This window comes from Camelus dromedarius, chromosome 19 (assembly GCF_036321535.1).
Source record: "Camelus dromedarius isolate mCamDro1 chromosome 19, mCamDro1.pat, whole genome shotgun sequence".
In the NCBI taxonomy this organism is placed as follows: Eukaryota; Metazoa; Chordata; class Mammalia; order Artiodactyla; family Camelidae; genus Camelus; species Camelus dromedarius.
In genome coordinates, this window is record NC_087454.1 from 8,409,130 (window position 1) to 8,435,730 (window position 26,601).

At 44.5% G+C, this 26,601-nt stretch overlaps 1 protein-coding gene across 5 annotated transcripts in view; it reads left to right on the top strand.

The window, feature by feature from the left end:
* The window catches only part of PHACTR1 (phosphatase and actin regulator 1), a 442,313-nt gene that overhangs the window by 339,409 nt on the left and 76,303 nt on the right, over positions 1-26,601 (top strand). For all 5 annotated transcript variants that reach the window (XM_031435188.2, XM_064476204.1, XM_031435189.2 and 2 more), the window contains 2 exons: positions 5,194-5,274; positions 24,261-24,428. In XM_031435188.2, coding sequence (XP_031291048.1) covers positions 5,194-5,274; positions 24,261-24,428 — 249 coding nt within the window. The remainder of the gene's footprint in view (positions 1-5,193; positions 5,275-24,260; positions 24,429-26,601) is intronic.

Here is a 26,601-nt window from a genome sequence, read left to right on the forward strand (position 1 = left end):
GACCATTTTTGATAAAATAATTGCCAAGTCTCTCACTCATTTCAGACAAGAAAGAGGACTAGGTGAAGCTTTTAAAAATGTGTTTGGACTTACTCAGCTAATTCTTTGTTGGTCTGTAAAAGCAAGTCAGCCATGTTTTTCCCTTTCCTCTTCAGGCTGTTTCGCATGTGGCGCAGCATTTCAGACTGGACGTCCCTGCAGTAGTCTTTACACATTTGCTGGTCTCTGTGATCTCGTTTTGATGTTTCAGTTGCAACAGGACCCTCTCAAAAGCCTACTGCAGTGTCTTGCATTTACTGCAGCCTGGAAATTTGGTTCTTTTCTGAAGACCCAAGGAGTTGCGTTGTCACCGTCTGAGCTGTGTTTTCATTTTTGAGGGGAATCAGCTCCCTGCTTTTTCTATGTTGGTTCCACTGTGTTAGAGATTAAAAAAAAAAATGTTGTTTTTAAAAATTTACCTTTGTATGTTATATTTCTAATCCTTGTATTTTAATGTTGTCCCCTTGCCTCCTGTAGCCTTAAAATTCATTCATTTAATCATCTGCTCAGATTTACTACTTTTGTTTTGAATTGATGTTTTTGCCCTTGTTGAGAATTTTCCTTTGTGGTCACTATTTTTTTTTTTTTTCCGTTTCTTAACAGCTTGATTGAGCTAAAACTTACATAATGTAAAATCAACTCGTAAGAATACCACTCAATGATTTTAGTAAAATTGAAGAGTTGTGCAGCCATCACCACGATCCAGTTTTATAACCAAAAAATTTATACCAGAACATTCCTATGTGTGGTCACTCGGATTTTAAACTGCCTTGGGCTTTAATGACTGAATAACGTTAGAGTGAGTGATCTTTATATAATAGATTTTCTTGTTTTAAAGGAAGTCCTTAATGACTTTATTTTTCTTTTGTATGAAAATGTTACCCATTCATATGCTTTCTGCCACCCGTCTAATGAGGCAATTTTTCAGGGTTTTGTTGGTGGTTTTTTTTTTGAGATGAATGGTTTTGTTCTGTTAAATTCCATTTCCCATCCCCCAGAGCCCAACACTGCCCAGTTAATCAGCTCCCTGTCACGCCTCAGTGCTCCCTTACCTGATTCATCCCTGTTACCCTTGGACAGGTGCAGTACGCATTACAGTTTCTGTTCCCTGATGCATTGCCCCTCTCCTTCTGACTTCTGTAACTTTTCATAATCTCTTCTCTCCTTTTTTTGTCTCTGTTCTACCCAAATTCAGAGTTGTTGGAGAGGGAGAATCGGACCTAGCCTTGGTTGGTGATGAGGAAACGGTTATATTTTCCTTCCTCCCCCACATTGAATCTTCTCCCCCACCTTCCCCCCGGGGTTTATGGCTCAGATGATCAGTCCTTCTGCGGTGGAGGGCCTGTTTTATCTCACTTCCAGGAGTGGTGGTGGGCTTGTGTCTTTGGCCCCAGTTAAACTTAGCTCTAACTTTGGAAGAACTGCTGAAAGTAAGATTAGCAGAAAGGCATCCTGCTTACATCGTTAGTAGAGATAGTAAGTCAAGAGTGCCTGGAAAGAAGTCGTTCCTGAATACAAAGTGTGGTTATGTCGTTTTACTGTGACTTTCAGCTCCAAATAAACTAGTAATAAAATTGCCTTTCATTTTTAAAGTTTTATACATTAGATCATATTTAGAGCCTATATACATTATAATGATCTCCTCAAAAATGTGGTATCATAGAGGGGAAAACAGGCTTTAAAATCTGTTTCTGCTCTTCTATGTATTGCTCTGTGACTGAGAGCAAGTTCGTTTTGCTGGGCCTCAGGTACCGCATCTGTAAAATGGGAATAACATTTCACAGGATTGTGGTGAAGATTAGGTTAAATGACATGACATCTTGCCTTGCCCAGAATGATCTGTGTATCCTCTCTGGGCACATCTACTTCTGCACTAGGAAATGGACCAAGCCCAAGAATGAATAAGCCATCTCTTCCCAGAGTGTCAATTAAAGTTGGAAATTGGTGTGTGTGTAGGGTGGGGGGGACTTTAGTTAAATAAGAGCAGATTTCTTATGTGATGTCCACCTTTATCTTTAAGGAAAAACTAAATGCATTTTTAAAAAATGGCATGCTTGGGACAGGCAACTTCAGTCATCCCCTTGGAGCCCCTGGCATTACTCCTTTGCTATTAGGAGTGTTTCCATGGAAAAATTTGAGAAGCACTAGTGCATGAAAGGGTCTGGCAAGGTCCATGCCGTACAGGACAGTCTCATTGAACTTCCCATCCCTGATTCATGAAGCTTTCCGTCGCATTTCCCCAGCACACTCTTGGTATCTCCTCTCGGATGTGGCTAACATTGAGTGCAGCATCCTCCCTCCATGCCTGATTTTCGTCTGATTACCCTACCGTAGTAATCACCACCACTGTCCATTCAGCTATTCAAGTCGTGAATCAAGAAGTCGTCCTTGACCCCTCTCTTCCCTGCACGTCCTACACTGAGTCCTTAACTTCAAGTTGTGGCAACACTGCCAGCTTCACATGTCTTGAGTGCATCCTTTGTCTCCACGTCTGTCTTCAGCATCTTAGTGTAGCTCCTGTTATCTTCTGCCTCGCCTTTTGTAGCCACCTAGTCACTGGCTTCCCTCCAACCCGTCCTCCACGCCAAAGTGGACGTTGGTTTTTCAAATACTCAAATTTGATCATTTCTTCCCATTTCCCTTACAATAACCTGATCAGTAAGGCCCTGCATGGCCCAGCACCTCTGCCTCTCTGGCCGCATCTCCAACCATCATTCTCCACCTGATGCTGGTGGTACAGTCACACCTGCTTGCTCTGTGTTTGTCCAGGGCACCGTGATTCCTCCATCGGGAGCGGTTACCCAGCGTGCTATGTCTGGAGTGTTTCCCTCAGCCCCTACCTGACCGCTCTGGGCTGACATAATGTATATTGGTCTTTTAAACTCAGCCTGGGGTCTCTGCCTCAGAAAAGCCTTTTCTAACCCCCCAGTGGAGGAGGTTATCACATGCTCTGATGGAACCATGTCTTCTTTTAAGAAGACTCAATTTGCAATCTCAGTTTGCAATCATACATTAGGTACTATTATAATTTGATGACTTAATCACACATTAGTCTATAATCTCTGTGAGAGCAGGGACTGTCCCTTTGGTCACTGTCATGTCTAGCCCCTGGCTTGGTGCCTTTCACTGCGGGCAGGTGGTCCTCAGTTGTTGAATGAGTACACAGAGACAGCTGAGGTCCAGATGGCTGAGGGGTCGTCCTGAAAGATGTCCATGTTCTGCTGATACTTGAGATCTTGGACCTCCACGCCCAGGGCTCCACCCACCTCGCTGCAGACCCTTCGCTTTGTGCTGTGGGTCCGGTCCTTCCACTTTAGTCCGTGGTTTTGAAAAGCCCCTGGGACGTCTCATTTCATTGAAGAGAAATCGATTCATTTACGTAGTTTAATGCAGGATGGCAAAGCACCTTTCTTCACCTTGCCTGTTCAGTCTTTCCCACTTTGCTGCCCAGCAAATCTTTTTAAAAATCAGGCAGAACTTTCTAACCTAATTGCACACACTTCCCTTTCCCTTCCCCAGGCATCCGTCTCCTGCACAAGAACACCCTTCTGCCCTCTTCCCACCCTATTGTGTCCTTCGGTTCTGAACATACAACTCCTTTATCTCCCCAAATGCGCAGAGCTCCCCTGGTTCACACCCACCTCTAACCCTTGTCCTTCCTTCCAGCCTTCCTGCCCTCACTTCTGTGTGTATATATTTATAAATATCTATCTTATTATTAATACATTCTCAGTAAGCTACCTGCTAGGACAACCTAACCTAACATTAATTTTTCCTTCTCATACCACTTAATTTGTGTAATCTAAAGGAGGGAGTTAGGATGCATTTTTAAAACAGTAAGTTCCAAGTTACGGAGTCAGTGGTTTTCAGCCTTGAAATGCCTGAGAATAACCCAGAGAGCTTTTTATTACCATATAGACGTCAGGTCCAACCTGGACCTATTAAGTCAGAGTGGCTGGGGCTGAGGCACCACTGTTTTCCCAGGCTGGCCAAGTGACTTGCTGAAGGTTACACAGCAAGCGGGTAACAGAGTTACAATCATGACTTTCATTTCTTTGCTTTCTTTCTAGTTCTTACTCATATTATTTGCACTAAATTCTAATGAGAAGTGTATGTTAATCTGTATCTAAATTTGTCTGCATCACTTAGTTTCCTTATTTTATAACTGGACCTTTTTTTTCCTCCCTGAATAACTGTGTATCCAAAAGATGTGAAGAAGCTCAAGCTGACAAAAGCAACCGCAGTCACCTCTCACCTCCTCCACTCGGTGTTTACTGAAATGTAAGCTGCCAGAACAGCTTTCTTCTGCAGGCTCTGCTGATTTCCCCTGCCCTACCCTGAGCCACAGTCCTGCCCTTTGGTGCAGCCCCTCACTTCCCCACTCCAGGGCTCTGTTTCCACTTGACTTGCCCTCCGTCACGCCCACTGATCCGAGAGGAGAAACGCTCCCTCTTCCTTCTCCATCCCCCACCTGCCTGAGCGGTTGGCTCTGGTGAGTGGCTGGGTCACAGTGGAGGTGCATCTGGGAACCAAGCAGTTCATTCCTTGCTTGGAGCCTAAGAGAGGAGAGCAGTGGGTGGCTGTCCCACAGAGGTCTCCCTCTGCTCCCCAGGCTTTTCTCGGAGACCTGGGTACCAATCCAGGGAACTTTTTAGGAGACATTTTCACGTCATTTGTTTAATAGTCAAGAAGCAACAGAATCCTCAGTGAGATGTGATCTGGATGAATTAGGTAATTAAAAAAGAAGTCCTACCTATGAGGAAAGGCCACACACAGGAAGATAGGTATGTCGCCAAGATCAAGAGTAGCGTTTCTGGCTTTGAATTCTAGACCCGTTTCTCAGTGTGCCTCCAAGAGTTTGTTGAGTTCCCTCTGCTACAGTTTCCTCCGTCACCTGCTGCATTTAAATAAAATGAAATAAAAATGCCTATCTCCTGGGTAATTTGATTGTTTTGAAGATTAAATAAAATAATCGGATTAAAATGCTGATGATTGTATCAGAAGTGCTAACTGCTACCATTAGCTTCCATTAGTAAAGTATAACTTACAGAAGTTTTTCCATACGTTGCATTTCAGTGCTTCTTAAAATAGGGACGCTTTTTAAACACGTCTGTGTTACTTACTCACACCTGCTTCCCTGTGTTTTGCTTGTAGCCCTGGAAAGGAAAATATCAATGAGGCAAAGCAGAGAGGAGCTGATAAAACGTGGAGTGTTGAAGGAGATCTATGACAAAGGTAAGAGGACTGCTCCAGCCTCGGGGGGCCAGATAGAAGCTGTGCGTGGAATCTGTGTGCATGTGTCCCGGAGTTGGATTTGGTTTTCTGTGTCACTTTATCAGAGTTTGACCCTTTAAAACTCCAGACACTCGCAGAGAGATCTGAGGAAGCAGCAGACAGTGCTGAAACTATCGGTGTTACAGAGGGGACTAGGGCTCCCGCTTTCTCGGTGTTGAAGTCAAACCGCAGGATGCTACGGGGAATGACGCGGCTCCAGGAATGGTGTCGGTGCTGGTGGTGAGCGCCTTGGGGTCTGAACACACACGGCTGGGGTGAATATAACTGCTTAGGCGCTTTCAGGCACCAGGGGTTCCCAAGACAGACGTTAAGCATCCACAAGCATCTAGAATTTCCCTAACAGATTTTTTTTGGCAGCTCATCTCCCCATAACAGAAGAAATCAGAGTGGAGAAAAGCATAAAATATAAGTGTACACATAAGATATTCCAAATGATAATAGTTACAGTGATTCGGATGCTCTGTGAATGTGTCCACAAGCGTTTGCCAGTGAACTTAATTCTGTGTCTGTTGCTGACTGAATTCTGGCCTTTAAATACAAATGTATGCAGTGGTTTATACAGTATAGTAAGTATTCCTCTCCCTTCCTCCCCCCTCCTCGCCCTCCCCCCTTCCTTCACCACTCTTCACTTAAGGCTTTAAAAGAAATGATGAACTGTTGATTCCAATCTTGTTACACTTATCCCTAGTAACTGTCAGTTTCAGGTCTTATTGTTTGAGGCCTGTGTTATTTGTTGGGCCACATTATTAAATCACATACTCTACATCACCCTGATCATCAGAGTGACCCTGTAAGTCCGACAGTGCAGTCAGTTGACCACGTTCGTGTGGGTCTTCCCTGTGCCTAGTCTGTGTTGTAGCACAGAAAGGCGAGTGGTGTTTCTAACTTGGATGCTTCTCTGTGATTCCCTGTCGTCAGTGAGTTGGTCCTTATTCCTCTAGTGCAGTTTGCCTCATTCTTTCCCGTCATGGGGCTCCCCGGTGGCACTTTGGGAGTGTTCTTCCTTCGCACACATGGCCACCCTGAAATGCTGCAGGTAGGAGGTGGCGCTGCTCTTGCCCCAGGGGCAGCGGGTGCGGGAGGCGGGGTGTGAGGTTAACTCTCAGAGCCCCCTGGTGCCAAGGCATCCCTCAGCAAGTCACTTTTTGTCTTTCTGTTTCTGGGTAAGGCCAAACCAAGATCTACCATCTTTCATTAATTAAGCTCTCCAGGGAAAAAGAATCCATAATTTTGTCACTTTTATCCAATGTCTTAATTTCTGTACAGCCCCCCGACCCTCCCTTGTTATTGACCTTAAGTTTCCGTTTTTCAGCCCAAACTCTGTTCTTCATGTGCCCTCCCTGGTAGAGAAGGGGCGTGTCTGACCACCGCTGTGCTATTACGTGATCAGCGCCCAGTGATGGCTGAAATGAACATTACTGTCACAGCTAAAGTCTGTGCAGATGCAGTTAAATGACCCCTTCCCCTCCCTCCTTTCTTCCTGCCGCCTTTGTACCTCTCACTGTAAAACTTCAGGAATACCCTAGAGAATACATTTCATTACAGTATTTATTATTTCCATTACACCTAATAACTAGGTTAGGGTCAGTATTGCCTAAGGTACTTCCTGACTTAATGAAAGCAGTACTAGGCTGTTAGAGCAAGAGGAAGGGACAGGGTGGCCGGGGTACTGAGTCTGGGGCCTGCCAGCACCACGCGGGCACTAGGAGTTCCCCCAGGATTCAGAGCCGTGTCCTGTTCGTGGTTGTTCCATAGCTTGCACCCAGTAGCTGGCTGTGGAGGAGGGGACCAGTCTAGCCCTGAGCTGTCACCACAACTTCTGGTTTTATTTTTGTCTTTGCGCTTATCAGTGTGCCTTGTACTGTTCAGTTGTCGGCTGGCTTTCCTCACCAGCGCGGAAACCCCAGGAGAACACGGACCTCATTGGCTTACTTGGAGATGCCCCAAGCCTCAGATTACTTGAGATAGGTCAGCTCACATAGATACTTACTGTTTGGATGGGAGGAGGAGCAGAGGGGGACTAAAATTAGAAATCCATTGCACATGGTAGATGTGGAAGTTGGTATCTGCTGTGGGCTTTTCTGATAAAAGCATCCATTTTGTACCACTGTGGGTATTAATGACATTACCTTATATCACATTCCATCAGCAGTTAGGAACCTGGGCCCTGGAATCAGATCGCTTGGATTCAATTCCAGTTCCACTACTGAATAGCTGTGCAACTTTTGTCAAGTTGCTTAACTTCTCTGTGCTTCTATTTCTTTATCTGAAAGTGTGGATGATGTTGTTATAATGAGGATTATATGAGATAACATATGTATTAGTTTACCTGGGCTGCTGTAACAAATTACTGCAGGCTGGGTGACTTAAGCAACAGAAATGCATTTCCTCACCGTTTTGGAGGCTGGAAGTCCAGGGTCAGGGTGCCAGCAGGGTTGGTTTCTGGTGAGGCCTCCTCCTTGGCTTGCAGACGGCTGCCTTCTGGCTGTGTCCTCACACGACCTCTCCTCTGGGCCCGCACACTCCTGGTGTCTCTTCCTCTTTTCGTAAGAAAATCAGTCCCACTGGATCAGGGCCCACCCTCATGACCTCATTTAACCTCAGTTCTTCTCTTAAGACCCTCTCTCCAAGTACAGTCAGGCTAGGGGGTTGGGCTTCGGATAGAAATTCAGGCGAGGGGGTGACACAGTCCAGTCCATAACACGTGAAGTAAGGTAGCGGCCATCGTTCCATGCATTCACGAGAAATTGCTAACAAACCGTTAGTAGAAGTAATCGCATCATCTTCCTTTATATTTTTTGAAACCCTTTACATGCCTGACCCTGGTTCAGCAGGCCCACGAGTTAGGAAGGGACATCACTGTCCCCTTTTATCTGAGGTGTAAGGCTCTTCAACCCGCCTCACAGTGGTCTTACTAAGCCCCTCGATACCCGATTTAATTTCCTTCTCACACCTCCTCCCTGCCTCCTCTTAGCCTCTAAATGGGCCATTTTCTTGTCATTCATTCTTCCCTTTCTACGACACTGTTCAGGTTGCTGTGTCTGGGATCCTACTGAGTAAAACAAATAAAATTTGATTGCTGCAACCTGAGTGAACAGCACGTGGCAAAGAGCATTTAATGGTTTTCCAAGTAGTTTGTCTCAAAGATGAATTTCATAGATTTTCAGCAATCCTTCCACATTGCTGGGCCAGTCATGCCTCATCTTGGACCGCCTTTTGGGTTAGCGCACATGACTCTGGGCCTTTGGCAGCAAAACAGTTTCCACCAGAGATGCGCGGTCCCTGACAGCTGCCCATTGATTTGCAATTGTTACGTCAGCTGGTTCACGGGGCCGGCCCCTGTTCATGCTGCAGCTATACTGTTTTGGGTACAGTGTTGCTAACCTGGTGGAAAGGAGCTTATCTTTAATAGGCAACATTTTGTTTTCCAACTCTTAATAATTTTGTTGGATAATACCTTGCTCATTCAGAGAAAGTATAAACGGTAGGGATGGAGATTTGTAACTGTCTCAGCAGGGTGGGCTCAGAATTAATGAGGTTTTATTACTCTTGATAGTTCTCCTCAAAATTCTTTGTACTTTTCTTAGCAGGTTAAAATCCCAAACTGGTCAGTAAATTTAAATCAGGCGAAATGAGAGCTTAGGTTGAAAAGGGGAAATTTTCTCAATATCTGTAGAAACTAGCTCAGGAATTCTTCATTTCATGGGATGTGTTAAATGTAAAGAACATAGGATACTGGACAGCTTGTTCTTTTTTTTTATTGGTTTCCATATAGAATCCTGTAAGATTAGAATCCAGAAGGAAGTTTAGATAAAAATTTTAAACTCAGAGAAAATGGTTTGATTTCTGGATATATCGAGGCTATGTAGGAGTGCAGCAAACTTTAAAAACTACATACAAAGAAAAGTTTTAATTGTTAATCATGATGTAGTAGGAACATAAAATTGTAAATTCTTTTTTCTCTCATTTTCCGTATGTTTCATAATTTGGATTTACCAATTTTATGAAAAATACAATGTAAACATTATACGGAACCGTCATCACTCAAAAGATATTAAATCAACTAATGATAGAAAATAATCTGTAATTTGAGAACTTATTTTGAACTATTTATTTCCTAATTTTGTAGCCTGTTTGTTTGAATTAGAAACGTAAGGGTTCTCCTGGGCTCCTAGGACATTCATTCGTTCATTCAATAAATTGTCCAGGTGGTCTAGGTGTTCAGCTGCAGTGATGACCAAAAGAGCAGACTTCTTACCTTCTCGGAGTTGACATTCAACTAAAGGAAATATGAAATTATTATATAAGCATATGATATATTGTCAAGGAGCAATAAGCACTATGAAGACAAACAAAGCAGCAGGGTAAGGAGAGAAATTCAGGGAGTGGGGAGCTATGATTTTATATAAATACAATCATGGAGGACTTCTGGAGGAGGTGATATTTGTACAGAGACCTAAGTGACGTGATCAGTGCCTGAAATGGGAGTTTGGGTCCTACTAGTGCTTCAGAACAACTTAAAACCTAATTCATGAGCCTTTAAGTTCTTTACATTGACTCAGTGTTTCTTTTAAATTAAAGCCTCTCTTTACAGTTGCCTCTCTCTTAGTCCTCGGTAACTCAGAGGGCCCCCCTGCTCAGAGCCTGCAGTGGCTCCCCACTTCACTCAGAAGTTCCAACTTCCTGCCACAGCCTAAGAAGCCATCCACGATCTGCCCTCCAGCCCCTAAGTTTGTCTCAGCTAACTCCCTGGATGGACCTCCTTGTAACTTATCTCACCAGCCCTGCTTTCCGGCCCCTGAGGTTGACACTGGCTGCAGCTTTCTTTCTAGAACCCTCTTCCCCTGGATACCCATCCACATGGTTCACTCCTCCAACTCTTTGCCCAAATGTCAGCTTCTCAATCAAGCTTACCTGGAACCCCTAGATTTTAAATTGCCACCTCCTTCCATAAGTCCTTAGTCCCCTGACCCTGCTCCACTGGGTTCCTTCTTTCTGTTTTGTTTGTTTGTTTGTTTGTTTCCTATCTCTTATCACCTGCAAACATGCTCTATAAATTACTTACATATTATGTTAGCCTTTTTCTCATCTGTCTCGCCTCACTGAAATGTGAGCTCCACCAGGCGCACTGGGATCTTTATCTTTGGTGTGTTCACTGGTATTACAGGCATCCAGTTGCCCATAGCAGTGCCTGGGACACAGTGGATACTCAGTATATGTTTATTGAGAAAATGCAAGCCTGAGGCTCTCTGCATGTGCACACCCCTTGGTTGGTTCACCTGTGTTGGCAAAATCCAGAACACTGAAGTGCTGATCCCCCTTGTTTATTCATTTGTACGGCCCATGAAACTTTATTGCTAGTTACTTGAATAGGAAATACTATATTCATTGTATATGGATGCCAAATAGTCTACTTACAAATGGTGGCTTTTAAGTGTTATGGAGAAAAATATCCTGAAAACTGAACTGTTTGGCCAGCAGTGAAACAGTGACGATATTTCCCAGGCTTAGCAAGGATCTCAAGAGGTCACCTGGCCTGGCTTCTGTTATTTTTCCAATGTAGGCATGAAGCAGCTGCAGCCCAGCAAGGTTATTGACTTGCCTAAGGGTTCACGGCCAGTGAGTGTGGACTCTGGAAACCCCTGCTAAGGCCTTATGTCCTTCGTTTGGAATTCATGGGAACCCAGAAAGAAACAGGGTAATATGTTGCCTGTTGGTAGTCAGAGGATCTTAATAAATATTGCTGTTGGTGGTTATCGTGAATGATTTCTACAAATAAGCATAGTGCTGTATTTAAAGGATGTTAGGGATATCAGTGGCGATTGTACTGTATTTTCATCACTGATTCTCCAACAAAACCTCAGTTCTATCCGTCCCGTCGCTTGCTTTGTACACTATGGGTGTGTTTAATTCACATCAGTGGGTATATCACTTGTCAGGAGGGGAGGAGGGGGAAGACGACCATCTTTCTACGGTGGAATGATATAGTGTCGTCCCTGCATATGACACATGTCCACAGCTCAAAGAGGGGCAGGAAGCAGGGGTGTGCCCCTAGTCACTAGGTGGCTGCTCCCTGCAGTCACACCAAGACCTGGGGGAAGAGAGAATCCCACCGGAGGAGGAAGAAGATCACGGGACATGGAAGAACAGAACTGATTACGTTCAGTGAGCAACTTCGCTTTTCACTGTGTGCTGAGAATTAGAGATAACATTTCACAGCAAATAATAAAGTGCATTGAGGTGTGCTTTTTCCCTTAGTCGAGTTAGAGCAACGTTTTGGAAGGTGTTATTTTTAATTATCAACACAAACAGAAGCACCTGAAATGGACAACTCCTATGCACAGGCTGCCTTTCCGCCCCCACCCCCACCCCCGTCTGGCATTCAGGAGGAAAAAGCCTGATATTTAAATTCAAAGATCATTATCTTTTAAAAATAAAAATAACAATTCTCCCCTGTATCAAGGGAAAAGAATGTAGTCGGCTGGAGCCTTTTAAGCCCCATTGTTTATCTGGTATCCCAGGTGTGTAGACTTTTAAAGTCTTGAAGTTTATGGAAAATGCTTTTCACAGCCTTTACCAGGCGCTGTGATTTTGTCACAGTTTTAGCTGTTTCTGATGTCTCACCTAGAATGGCATCTTCTGCAAGTTGCGATTTGGAGTAACTGTGAAAATGAAGAGTGTTTACTTTCGGCCTCAGCGACGTATAATCATTTATATAGCACCTCAGCACCTAGCACAGTGGATTGCCCTCGTGTGGGGTAAATGGAAAGCAGTTGAAATGATAAAATGAAGAATAAAGAGAAATTGTGATCCAGATTCTCTTAAGCAGCGTTGTTTTTCAGAAAGTTACTATCCCGAACCGAAAAATTAATGAAATTATGATTAGAACAGTGAGCAAACGTTCCCCAGCAAATGTATCCATCTCTTTTGTATTGGTTGAGTCCCTGTTACGTTGCTGGCACTGTTCCGGGCACCAGGAGGGACAAGGTGGCTCCCTTGACTCGCGGAGCTTACAGTCCTGGGATGGGTTCAGGTGCTTGATGGTCATGATGAGGAAAGTATGGGACGTTTGGGGCACATGGAAGCATCATTTGCCTAGGCCTGGAGACTTAGGGAAGGCATCCTGGAAGGAAACCTGGAGGATGATAAGGAGGAGCTGGGGAAGGTGGGATGGGTAGGGAAGTGCTCTAAATAGGAGGACTAGCGCACATGTGGAGGCACTAAGTTAGGGAGAGAGAGAGTCCAGCCTGTCTGTGCGGTGAGGGGGAGTCGGGGCAGACCATGCAAGCAGAAAAATGACATTAGTTGCTTGTTCTTTATTCTGAGAGCAGTGAGGAGCTCTGGGAGCATTTTCTACACCATCAGATTTGCAGCCTCATCCTTCTGCCTGTGGACGGAGAAGGACTTGGAGGGAGACCAAGACATGAGTCAGGGAGACCAGTTAGCCACTGTTGTGGGATTCAGATGGCCTGATGGCCGGTAGTAGGGAGGTGGGTGAGGGGACAGGCTGGAGAATTGTAGGAGCCAGAGTCAAGAGGGCCTGTGACTGCTTAGATCTGGGGAGAGAAGGGGAAGATGTCAGCATGACTGACACTCAGGATTCTGGCTTGGCCACTGGGTGGACAGATACAACAGATACAGGGGGCATTCACTGAGCTGGGGACTAACAGGAAGTGAGCTTAGGGCACAAAGTATTGCAGTGGTTTGACCGCACTGAGTTTTGAGATATCCAAATTTCTAGGCAGACCCCTAAATGTTCAGATTTGAAGCTCTAGAGGGAGATCTGGGTTGAGGATGCAGATTTGGAATCATCCATGTGTAAATGGCCATGAAATCATATAAATTGATGATATTTCTCAGAGAAGATGTAAAAGGAGAAAATAAGTGGTCCTGGTAGAAAACCCCATGGCACCCCAGCACTGAATGATCTGGGAGTGAAAAAAAAATGGCCTGGGAATAAGAAAAACCCTCAAAGACGGAGAAGCGGACAGAAAAACAGGAAGTAAACCAGAAATGTGTAGCATCATGGAAGCCAAGACAAGAGACAGTGGTTCAGTGGGGGAAAAATGATCCAAAGTGTCAAATACAGACATGTCAAATAACATGAGGATCAAGAAGTGTCCTTTTTAAAAAATTAAAAAAAAATTTTTATCATGTGTCCTTTTGATGATTTCTATGCTGTTTAATCATAGGCTTTTTAGTTACCTTTGAAGCCAGTGTGCAGTCAGCAATGTGTAAGTTAAAATGCTTATGGTATCAGGTAACAAAAAACTCAACTCAGTGAGGCAGCAGCAATAAGCAAATTTAGACCAGTGATCTTTGTGTGCTTTATCTTCTAAAGCAAACTAAAGGCCTTGAGGAATGCTTGGCATTTGTCAGTGCTCATTTACTATTGCATGAATGAGTGAGTAAGGGAAAGAAGAAATGAATGAATCTCACATCATAAAATTGAGTGGTAGGGCAGCTTCAGGGTTGGCTAGTTCATCAGCTCAGTAGCATGGCTAAGATAATGCCATCCTCAGGCTACACCTCCTCATGGTAACAAGATGGCTGCAGTAGTTCCAGCGTCATATGCAGACAGTATCCAGAGGAGAGAGAGAGGGCTATCTCCCTTCTTGGTATCTCTTTCTGTGAGCAAGAAAACCTGGCCCCATAAGTTCTCCAGAATTACTCTTATTTCTCATTGAGCAAAATTTTGAGAGATAACCACTGGATATTTTTCCCCTAATTCTGACAGATGTTTCCATAAACCAAAGTATTGCAGGTGCAGTCAACTCCGAAGAGCTGCTACCTAGTATGAGTTATCCTTGGAAGACCCACCACAATACCACCCGTCCAACTGCCTGGCCTGGGCCCCGATGTGAAGTCAGGACAGGGCAGGGTACCGGGGCATGGTGAGCATCACCGCCTGCTTCTGACGCCTGGTTGTTCCACAGCCACTGGCCTGCACTGATGTTTGTAATGAGAAGGCAAACCAGACTCTGGAAGGTAGTAGCCAATATGAGGAAAGCTGGTCATACTTAGGAGAACTTTCCTGACTTTATACGTTTGCCTCGGACTCATGCAGAGCTAGACAGGCCAGTGGGGCATTGAGCCTTAACCCCCACATTAATGTCTGTGAAACAGCTGCACTCTCCTAGGAGCCCCAAGCCCAGGATTCTGGTCCCAGCAGCCTCACCTTCTGTCTATACCTGGTACAGAGCGGCTTCTAAGCTCCCTGGACTCTGCTTTCTGAATGTAACCGCAGGATCCTAGACTGCTCCCGCCAGCAAAGCCTTTCGTCCCTCTCATCCTCTCACTGCGCCCAGCCTCCAGCCTGCTTGATTGAAGACAGTCTATTACCAACCAGCGGGCTTTCCTAGAGTCTCTGAGGGAGCATCCGGGGATGGCTGACCCCGCGACTCCATTCTGCCCTGGCTCGTCCGCTCATAGGGTTGTCAGAGGGTCAAGGAACACAATCCAGTTTGGGCTTTTAGAGCACTGCCTGCCCAGAGTGAGTGCACAGTGTCAGCGATGGTCTCCACTGGGCATGTGGCCTGGACTGCTTCTCTGCTCTTTTTACATGTCTGGCTCCCCTGCCTGGCTCCCCTTCACCCCAGCCTAGACTCTCCCTAGTTCCCTAAGATTCCACTGTGAGGCAACAGGACTTCCCCGAAGCCCCCCCCCACCTTTAGGTGTGTGTTGCTGCTCTCAGGGCCGCACGTGCTCTCAAGCCCTGTCTCCCCCCCCCCCCCTGTGGTCCACCCACCACTGCTTCATCTCTAAAGGAAATATCCGCTGAACTGCCCACTCGTTGTGGTGTGGGCCACTTTCACCACTTTAGCGACATCATTTCAGTCTCCCAGTGCCAGAAACGGGTTCACTTTTGCGTATTCGTTAGGCCCATTTTTGTGATTTTTAAGTCTGTCTTGAGCAGTGCTGTCCAACAGAATTTTCAGCAATTGCAGGAATGTTCCATCACCTTTGCCGGCCAGTGCAGCGGCCATCAGCCACATGTGGTTGTTGAGCCCTTCAGATGTGGCTAGTCTGACTGAGGAACTGCATTTTTAATTTTATTTAATTTTAGCTAATTTAAACGATAGCCGTATGTGGCAAGGGGTTTCCTATTGGAGAGCTCAGCTGGAGAGACAGAGCTGCTTCAATTTTGAAGTGGTCAGCCCTCATCACTTTGCTCCTCCAACTCCAGCCAGTAAAGATTTTTTTTAAATCTTGGATTCCCTGTTAACTCTGAAAGGCCCCTTGCACAACGATGTATGATTCTGTGAGATCTACACTATCACATAATAACATAGGAGAGAAACTGTGCCATTCCATTCATTTTGTATTCAGTCTCTGCTCCAGTTGCATTTTTGATACCAAGATGCCCAGGAATAGCAAGATGGTAGATCCTCTTACAGCTACAAACCTGGGAGACGAGGGTGGTGATTTGGAAATAGTGGTCAGAACCATCCCAGTTCCTCAGGATAAATGATGTAAAAACCTGGTGTGAAGACTGGGGGGAGGCATAACTGTACCGAGGGAGGCAGGTGAAAGAAACACCCCTGGGAGACACACCACAGATGAGGTGTTTGGAGTCAAGGAAGCAGCCGAGAAACCACATGAGCTGTGGTTTGCTGACCTTGAGGTCCAGTAAAAGGCAGAAAATGCTGATAAATCCAGCAGGAAAGAGCTATAGGGAAGTGCAAGGAAAAGAGGCTACCCAAAGCCAATGCCACTTTTGTGATAGAACGTCATTGTTTTAGGCAAAGATCTCTGAACAAGAGCAGAAAAATCATTAACATCAAAATAGGATGTTAAATCCAGAACAATAGCAACTATTTAAAAACAAACAACCAAAAAACCAAGTCATTCTCCAAGCACAAAGACATGTACCATTCCATCCTGTATTTAATTTCATCCAATCAGAGTGTCACTGCATTCTGAGATTGAAATCCATTTTGCACAGATTTTCAAGGTAGTATTAGGTTCAGAAGGATTCTGTGAGTTACAAAGATTCCTGTATCAGACAGAAAACCTCATGGCTCTGGCAAAATTGTTCTGTATAGGCTGGTCAGAATCATCCAAAGACTTCTGCCTGCAAATAGAGGTAAAATGTAAACGGGAAGATTCTCTAACTTGTGGATTCAGAAAATATAGGTTCTCTGATCCTTACAGAATTCCTGCAATTTCTGCCTTAAATCCTAGGGGTACACGGGTACTTTTAGACATACAGACACACACTTAAAATAACTTTTCCTCACTGAGGAAGAAAGTGCACCAGAAGAGGGAGATGGACAGACAGACAGAGATAGAGACAGGGAGACACACTCTAGTTTTCGTTTTTGCAAGTAAGACTTTCAGTTCGTCTTTTTAAATTCATAAGAATCCCCAAATTAATTAGTAAATATGCACCGTTAATAGAGATGCATTGCTTTCCGTGTGTGTTTAAAATTCTTCACAATGAGATCTGTAGCACTGTTTAATTTTTTCCTACTCTAATGGAAAGGGTATATCAGTGTCAACAAACAAACAAACAAAATTGAAGTCTTTATTTTGTGGCTCACCACCACCAGAGTGACACTTCTCGGGAGAGCTCCTTCAGCTCCGCAGGGTGACTCACCAGCCACTCAGTGGAGATGCCCTTTATGGTCAGAGAGCACGTCTGGGAAGCCGCAACAGCCGCTCTTGTCTCAGAGGGACAAAACAATTAGCTAATGCCTGCATGAGGGCTCCTCTTCCATGTCTTTGCCAAGATAATCATTTGCTTTAACATAGGTGGCTTCACCTTTTGATTTTGCTTTAATTAGAGCCATCGGTGATCAGGGAATGAAAACGTGTTTGAATTTTCACAGGCATGCATGTGTGAATTCTACACATTTGCGTTACCAACAGAGATGTAGTGTCGTTAACACTTCCTAATGTTTTCGGTCTAAAACTGTCATGTTGCATCACTTACAGAATCGTTTTTCTTTATAGTGGAAGCATCAGTGTAACCACGATCTCGTGATGTTCATTATTCTCCTCTGCCTCAAGTGCTAACAGTAGCAGAATTTGAGCTGTGACAGTTACATGTCTGAGTTATAAAGGGTTGCTATACTGTTCTTTTGACATCCTTAAGGAAGTAAAAATTTTTAAGTCAGTCATTTTAAATGAGGTCTCACACACTCACTCTAACCACGTACTGGTCCAGCGCCTACTAGTTATATGACTTTATGCAAGTTACTTGAATCATCTAATGTTCACTTTTCTTTATGCAATGAGGATAATTTGGGTACCAACTTCATAGGATTATTTTATATATATTAAGGAAACAAGAGCCTGACACATAATAAACTCCTGAAATAATACAGTTTACAAAATTTTGTTATTATATGTAAGATGTCCAGTGTGGTACTTGATACTGAAGATGTTCCAAATGCTCCAAAAATACTTCTTTTGCCATCTCTTCCTCTTTTCCTTTCTTCCTCCTTGTCTCTCAGTGGTGTATATAGGGTTTTATGTACAGTATGAGCCTCTAGCGCTACACTAAAACTTACTAGTTTTTTTAAAAATAAAAATATAAAGCTTTATTTCGCTAATGGTAAACATGAAATCAATCAGTGTTGTTCCTAGTTCTTGCTGTAATGTGCCCAAGTAGAGTAAGTTGTAGGAGAAAAAGGAAAACTTTTGTTTCCTTTCTGGAACAAAGGTAAAACAGTTTGCTAGTTTAGCTGATCTGTTGTTTCAGGCTTGTTTGCAGGCTTGGGAGAGCTTATTCTCATTTTGCATCTGTCGATAATCTGGACTTTGATCTGGAAGAACGTTGGACAACATTCAGCACAGTCACTTTGTTTTCAAGAGACAGAAACTGAGGTCCATTGTAGTGACAGCAAAAACAAGAACACCGCCCTCCTGGTGCACAGAGTCTGGCTCCTTTCCACTGTCCCTGCTCCTCCTCTCTTCCTGCCCCTCAAGAATGAGTTAGGGGTGCTCACCAGCACCCCTCTGTTGATTGACACATAGGCCTCTCAGGAGAGCATGGCTTATACCACCATCGTTTCTGGCACCTGTCAATGGGTCCTTCAGTTTCTTTTTACCTGAGATGGAAAAAAGCATTCTCTTCCCTTAAGTCTCCAGACTGTTAAGCATCTGAGTGGTCCAGTATTAGCACACTTCTTCCCTCTCTGAGTTTCTGAACCATTTGAAGGCTAAGATAAGTGGGAATTGAAGTAGGGTATCACCTTTATTACCAATAAACTCTAACCGGCGGGAAGTCAGTGATGAGGCCGATAACTCTCTACTCTCCCCAAGTCAGCCCACCAGGAGGGAAAGTCAGAGTCCTGAAGCGGCGCTGGCCCACGGGGGTAAGGGGAGGATGCAGAGTCCCCTGTGCTCACTGTTTGGATGGATTTGCTCCACCTGGTGGAGAAACAAGGCCCAGTGGTTGCATCCTAACAACGAGGTACCTGTGGAGAAGGGGTAAGAAGCCTGGCTTAGGGAAAATACCACCTCAAGAAACCAGACGAGTGAGGAAAGGGTTTTTCCCTCCAAAAAACCTATTATATTTTCGTATAACTTAAGAAGGCAGCATGCGATCTTTTATTTTTTAGACATATAAGCATGTTTACCAAAAAAAAAAGTCAGTGATCGTTAAGCTCTGCTCTGTCATGCCAAACGCACTGCAGAACTCGGCTGACCTGCATACATATTTCATCTTGAGGTCACTGTGATCAGCATGTACATCTTGTTCTCCACGCCTGCGTTTGTCCTTGACATTGTTTCAAACACACTGTTTTGGGTCAGCGTCACCCGCAGGGTCACTTCACTTGCATTTCTTTCATTCCCAGCCAGGCTGTGCGTGTCACAAGCGGCACCTGGGACTTGGTTTTTGTTTATTTGTACAAATAGTCTGCATACTTGGAATAGCCATTCTTTTATTAGCTATGTTTAGTTTGGTTCATATTTCCCCACCATGCTGTTTGGGTTTTTCCTTATATTGGGTGTACAGCATTTTCATTTGCAAATTGAAAATCTAAAAGTTTATGAGTAAGTTAAAATTATCCATCTGGCTTCCCTGTTACACAGCCTAACTAAAAATGTGTGCGTGTGTATACACATGTATTTATTTATTTATCTATGTAAACACTTGTAGTTTTAAAGTTTTATTTTTAGTTTTGTGACCTGGTAAAATTTATTGCAGTAATGAGTGATTCAATATATAGATGTAAAGCAGTTCTTTAAACTCATATTCAACTATTATTTATCAAATAAATAGTTCTTATCCAACTAGAAATACAATTTTAAACATACGCTTTTATATAAACCATAATACATATCCTGTAAAATTAGATTAAGTGGTGAGTTTGTTTAAAGTATTTTGGTTTTCAGAATTGAAATTTTTTTAATCTTGGCCTTTATGGGGCCATGAATCCTGAGTGGCCTCAGAACAAAATGTCTTTCATGCGCTTTTTTAAAAAACAAAAACTGTCATTACACAGGCATTCACGAAAACCCAGAGGAATTCCTGTTGCCTGTTCTCCATAGAGACATTCATCCACTTGAAAAAAGTCTTCGGTTAGCCTTAAACTTTGAGAAATGTAATTGATCAGACATTGATGTCAGTCACCGTGAAATCAGAGAATATTCCTAAAGCAAAACAAACAACAATAACAAGACAACAATTATTTTTGAGACCCACTTGGAATAAAATCACAACGTTAATATCCAGTTGTAGGTGGATGTAATCCCTTAACAAACTGAACCAAACAAATATTTTTAAAGTATCTTTTGAGCCAGTCTTCTTTTACGCAGATTGTACTTTTAGAACATAAAGAAAATCTTATGCAAGACAAGATCCCCTGTGTGGTCTCCATCTATTCTGAGCACACATCTTCCGTTCTCCTTCACCTTTTATTTTTCTTACCCACTTCTTGCCCTCCAACCCACACACCAGCTAGCTCACACGAGGTCCTCTCTGTCTGCGTTTCTGCATCACGCCTTGCCCCACTCTTTCCCCAGGGCATGTCTGTTTTCTCCTTAGCATTTGGCACAACACCTGCCTTGTGGGAGGAGAGGCTGGGCAGGGTGCGATTCAGCGCCAGGGTTTGGAGGCAGCAACCTGGCTGTCATCTCTCCAGGTATCATAAGGAGCTAAGAGCAAATCCATTTGTAAGGGTCGGCGAGTTCTGGTACGTGATCCCTGTTGTTCACGAGATGGTCTGCCTTGGTGTTTGTCGGTTGGATGCAGTCGTTCACTCTCACCTTGCCTTTGATGCTCCTTGATTTGATTTGAGCCTGATTCTACCAATGTCTTCATTTCTTATGCCTCACAAGGAGAAGAGGAGCAGATGGCCCGCACCTTGTCCGTGGCCAGTTCTCTCTTAATCCATTGCTTCCCACGTCTCACCGTTTAAGTCATGACACTCACCTGCACTCACTTCTGCGTTCTTTTCTCTGCCACTTCTGTGACCTGCTTCTGCCTTGTCGGATGTGTCTGCGTCTGGCTCACATTGTACTTTCTTCCCCGCCCTATCGCCCCCTCCAGTCCCAGTGTCCATCGTGACAAGTTCATATTCATAATCCATGGCTAGACAGCGCAACCTCCTGCTTTGTCTTTGAGAGTCAAACCAACTCTCTCTGTTCCATGTTAGCCACGTAAACAGCATTTCTTGTCCTAAACCTCATCAGGAAAAGGCACTGTTGCCATTCCAGGTTCTCTTGCTTCTGTGACATTCCTTACCTCCAGTCCAGTGGTTCTCAAAGTGCGGAACCCTGACCAGAAAAAGCAGCTTTGGTATAACCCAAGTACTTGTTAGACGTGCGTACACCAACCCCCTGGGTCAGAAACTCCGCGATGAGGCCCAGCAACCTGTGTTGTAAGTGCCCTCCAGGAAGCTGTGATGCCCGCTGAGGTGTGAGAGCCCTTGCCTTCACCCATCAGGTCTCTTCTGCTGCCCTCTTCCTTCCTCCTCATCGTGGTTTATTGACTCTAGTGGGAGATGTCTTACACTTAGAGCAATTGTACTGTTTTGAAAACCACCATTACAGGTAATTTTAGAAGAGCCTGTAAAACATCAAAATAATTTCCAGTACTCAGTGAGCTCTTTCCCGTCTTCTTAATGATAACGAGAGACAGTGATGATCTAGATGGATGAAAATACAAATAATCCGTAAGACTCAGTTTGTTCAGGAGGGTTAAATTCCTCCCAGAGGAGACGGTTTTCCTACATGGGGTCTAGTACATTAACGCTTCTACTTCTGTGTGGGTTTGAACATGTCATAGGAACTTTAAAATAACAGTTACTCAACAGAAGCAGCATCGTTCTATCCCCACGTCATAGGAATGCAAATCAGGTTTCACTTTTGTCACTGTCCATCTTAGTCATAAATGATATTAATGATGAATGTGTATCTATTGCATAGTTTCAATTTATTTCTACCAGATATGTCTGTACATATATGTAAGCAGGTAGGTAGATAAAACATGGTTACCAGTGTTAATGTTGAAGAAATGACCAAAAGCCAAGAAATTTCTGTGGTCTGTACATGCTGCTGTGTAAATTGACAAACCCTGTGGGAAAAACGATTTCATAAGATCCAGGTATATGTCACCAGACATTAAAGTATTAATACACATAAGTTTCACTTACTGGAATCTTTCCTAAAGGGGGAGAATTCTAATTGCAGAGAAGATGTTATACAGGAAGGTAGTCAGCAGAGATTTCTGTTTTCATAATAGCATAGAACACTGGAAATCCCTTTGTGACCAATCACAAAGAGAACTAAGTAAGCTTCTGTATATTCATTCAGTATAATTATTAAGATGATAACCATGCAAATTACATGCTTATCAAAGTTTTTAAAAAACAGGACAAAATTTGATACATACAACTGTGAAACTTGTGGGGAAAAAGCTTTCTGTTAGGGTAGTGATATGATCAGTGTCTTATTCTTTTTTCTCCTACTTTCATGTTTTCAATGGAAATGTGTATTTAGAAATTATGAGAGTAGAATTTTCAAGATTATTTTTTCTCCAAAGTGGTTTGGGCCTTTGCAGTTTAGCAAAGGTACTTTTAATCCATAGGAAGCTAAATTTTTTGAGAGTTAATATGTTCCCAGGAGAAGTAAGTCATACTGCCTCTCTGTTACCACCAAAACCTCTAGCGCTCAACCAGCTGTTTTGATGAAACAGAGATTCATAGCATCTAAAGCAATCTAACTGCTGTTGTATCTTTTTTTTCCCCTAATATTGCTTCTGTGGTACTTTTAACAGTTAAAATGTATAGCAGTCATTCCATTGCATCTTTGCCCCAAAGGAGCAGAACAGGGCCACAGCCCCGCAACCCGTCCTCCTCGGGTGGCCTTATCCGGGACTTTCACTGCACTGGGAACATTAGAAGTCAAAGTGGTTTCCCAGAGATGTATTAAACCTAACGGCAGCTGCATCGTCATTTCACCGACTGGGAACTTTCAGCAGAGCTACTTCCCACGGTGTGCATTTGAACAAGCTAAAGTAAAACATGTTAGGAAGACTAGGGACCATCCATCCTGGGACGGCAATGCGTTCACGTTCGCACCCGCAGCCCTTTCCATCCTGAAGACGCAGTTCAGCTGTGCGCTTCCCACAGCACAGCAGCGGCCTGAGAGTCTGGTCTGCTCTCAGTAGTGAGGCGCGCTGATCACATTGTCAGTCACAGTTACGGGGACCGCTATTACCATTTGCGGCATAGAAGAGGCCGAGTGAAAAGAAGGGGGAAAAAGCACCCATAGTCTTCAAGAGTCAGTGCTTTATATGGTCTGCTTCACGTGAGTTTTTGGGTATCCACTATAGCCATTTTTTCTATGTTTATAGAAGATTCAGGTCAAATAGCCTATGTCCTTGAACCATATGCTGTCTAAAGCCTGTCGGTTTATAAATTGCTCTGTTGAACATACATTTCATCAGGCCAATTCTAACCGGGGGGAAGAGGGGCGGGCAGAGAAATCCTTCGCTGCTGTATTATCAGTGTGTGTAAAATTAAAGCCTTGGGAGGAACATAGCAAAAGGAAAGGATTATTTATCCAAGATTAACCTTGGAGTCATTTCTCTATTTTATTTCTACAAGTGAATCATCTATCTTCCCGTTTTAAGGCAGGTAATCGCTTTGCTGGTTTCTGTGTTTCTGACTAAACATAACTTAGAGTCTTTCATGTGGATATTTATGCATCTGACTGGAACAGCTTTCAGCCCTCTTTAAAAATTAATTTGACTCTAATGTCTAGTTATCCAGAACTCCCCTGGGCGAGGGTGAAATCACGCGGGGGGGGGGGGGATTTTAATTTGACAAACGGCCATTGTGCAGGAGGCTTTGATCCTCTACTAGCTGCCCCTTGTCCTGCTGAGCTTCAAGCAGGACCAAAGTCTGCAGCCCACACGGCAGGATCCCTGGTAGGCACTGCGAGGATTCTGGCACTTCCCAGCATCCTTGAGCTGCTGCAGCCCTCAGCTGGCACGTAAACCCCACCCCCCTACACATTTATCTACCTGGAGAAACTGGATGCAGGCAGAGTTAGGGAGAAGACAGGATGAGTTTCTCCTAGGACCTTGGTGGACTGTGTCCTGGTACTTGTTGAATGCTGTGAAGCCCTTTGCCCCCTGAAATAGGAATTCTGATTTTCCAGTCTCTGAGTCCTGCTCAGTTCTTCTAAGTTTTCAAAATATATGAAGAAACAGTCATTTTAATTCTCATTTGAAAATCCGTGCAAAATCCATTAGAAAGACGGAGACAAAATAGACAAATGGTTGAAGGTCATTGGAAATTGCTGCCTGGTGGTTAGACGCCTTAAAAGCAAAAGAACAAGTGTAGACTTTACAGACTGGCCTTGATAAAGGTTGTCCAGAGCATCCAGTCCCTGTTAGCAGGCTGTGAACGTCACCCTTCCCTGGAAGGCAGGCGTGCTCTAACTCTGTGTTCTCCTCGCTCTGACAGACGGGGAGCTCTCCATATCGAATGAAGATGACTCCCTGGAAAATGGGCAGTCCCTGAGCTCCAGCCAGCTGTCTCTGCCCGCCCTGTCTGAGATGGAGCCAGTCCCGATGCCCAGGGATCCCTGCTCGTATGAGGTGCTCCAGCCTTCTGACATCATGGATGGGACAGGTAATGCCCCCTTAGACTTGTAGAGCTGGTCCCCAGCATGCACGGCATTAAGGACCTCCAGCCTGGCTGGACTTGGGGTTCTGTGTTGAACCACCCTGAGCATAAGGATCTCCTGGAAATGAGGGTGGAGCTGACCAGAGAGGACTTGCTAAGTATAAAAATGTGGAAGGTATATACATTTATTTTTCTACAGTCTTTAAAAACATTTTTTATAGCCTTAATCTCTTAAAGAAGATTATATCTTGTGTTGTAACACTGATGATCTAAAATGTCATTATTTTGTTTTCTAACACTCATTTCTGTTAGGCTAAAGCTGAAGAGTCCTCTGCTTCTCTGTGGTGCCTGGTCAGTAGACCCTGGTGTGCTCTTTAATCCTAATTCCAATATACTGGTTAGTAGTTATATGAGTTTAAGAGCATGTGCTTAGCATGCACAAGGTCCAGGGTTCATTCCCCAGCACCTCCATTTAGAAAAAAAGTAAAAAAAAAACCCACAAATAAACCTAATGACCTGCCACCCACCCCCAAAAATAGATAGTGTATCAGAATGATGATGAAAACAGGCTTTGAAAGGAGATAAAGCCTTCAAGTCGAAGCTGGTCCCTTGTGAATCCTGTGACCTTGAATAAATTACTTGATCTAGTGGAAAAAAAAGTTACATCAATTTAATAAATTGTAACAGCTTACTGCATAAAATTAATTAGCATGTTAATTGTCTATAATTTCCCAGTTACGTTATATCCTGCTGACAGATGAATTTTGATGCCATCTGACTGTCACTCCCTCTTTGGTCCAAAGCCCTCTGAGTGGCCAGTACTCACTCCTTCAGGTCTGCAGACTGGTCCTCATTAGCCAGAAGATGGGACCCTCCTGACAGCCAATCAGGAGAGGTCCTTGCTGCCAGGAGACGAGCCCGGGGGAAGGGACCTCTTGGAATATCTAGAGTCTGGGTAGAAAGGCCACATCCTTCCTCCACACAGTGTGCAGAGTCTGCTCAGGGGGAGGCTGGGCGGGGTGATGTTTCACACAGTCAGCTTCACCTTGGGACCCAGTGAGTTCTTGCTCCGTCAGTGTGTCCAACACTGATGATAACAGTGCCCTTGAGACAGGGGAGAATTGAGTTCTCATGAGGAGTATGTACAGGACCTGGATGCTGCCAGGAACGCTGCTACCCAGATTAGGGAGGAAGAAGAGGGCAGGAGAGGAGTCATTTACAGACGTTCTTACTGTAGCAGCAATGGGGAGGGAAGAGGTGCATCTGAGTTGTATTTCCCTCCCCCTCCACACCACCCCCCTCCCCTGCAGGGGAGATTGTTCCAGCTAAAGCAGTAAATTGAGATTTCTATCCAACCTCCCTTGTGGCTTTGGAATCAGATGGATTTGATGGTTGGAGTGAGATCTGTCATCCTAGGGAAGTCATTGAGTCTTAGTCTGTCACTGGCAAGGTTGCCAGGCTGGTGGGAGAGCCTACATTACCACCCGTGGCGGCTCTTAACTGGATCTGGTCCTGGTCCCCTGTGGGGGAGAGAAAGAGGCAGGCCCAGTGCAGAGCAATGAGAAATGGAGTGTAAGGGAGGGGAAGGAAGAAGATAAGAGGTGTTGACTTGGAGCATCTTCACCTTGTCAAGGTGTACAGGAGCCAGCAGGGGCAGGAAGGTGCCTGTCAAACTGCAGAGCACCCCCTGGATGCGGCTGCCCACCTCAGATGACCCCCGAACCTGGAGGAGTAGCCACCCCAGGTGTGTGGGGGCCTTGTCCCCTACTGTGAGCCTCAGGCCTGGGAGCAGGGTCACAGTGAGACCCCAGGATCCACTCTTCCTCCCCAACAAAGGGCAAGCAGTCCCAAAGGAAGGTGCCTGCGTTTGGCGCTGGTTTGGTTCAGAAGGGGCTCTTGGTCCTTGGTCCACTCCACTTGCCGTCTTTTGATTGTCGCTATGGAGTCACATGTTGGAGCACCCACAGAACTTGTGTTATAAACACCAGGAACTGACGGGGTGACACGTTGGACGGTTTTGAGGAAGTGTCCTCTTCCTTTTTCTCCCTCTTGCTCCTTCCAGCTTTCTGTTTTCTGCGTCTGCCTCCCTCTCCATCCCCCACCCCTACCTCGGCTTTATTGGATTTCTGATGTCCTCTCTTTAACGCTCCACCCCTGACAACCTGGGGCGGTCAGCACT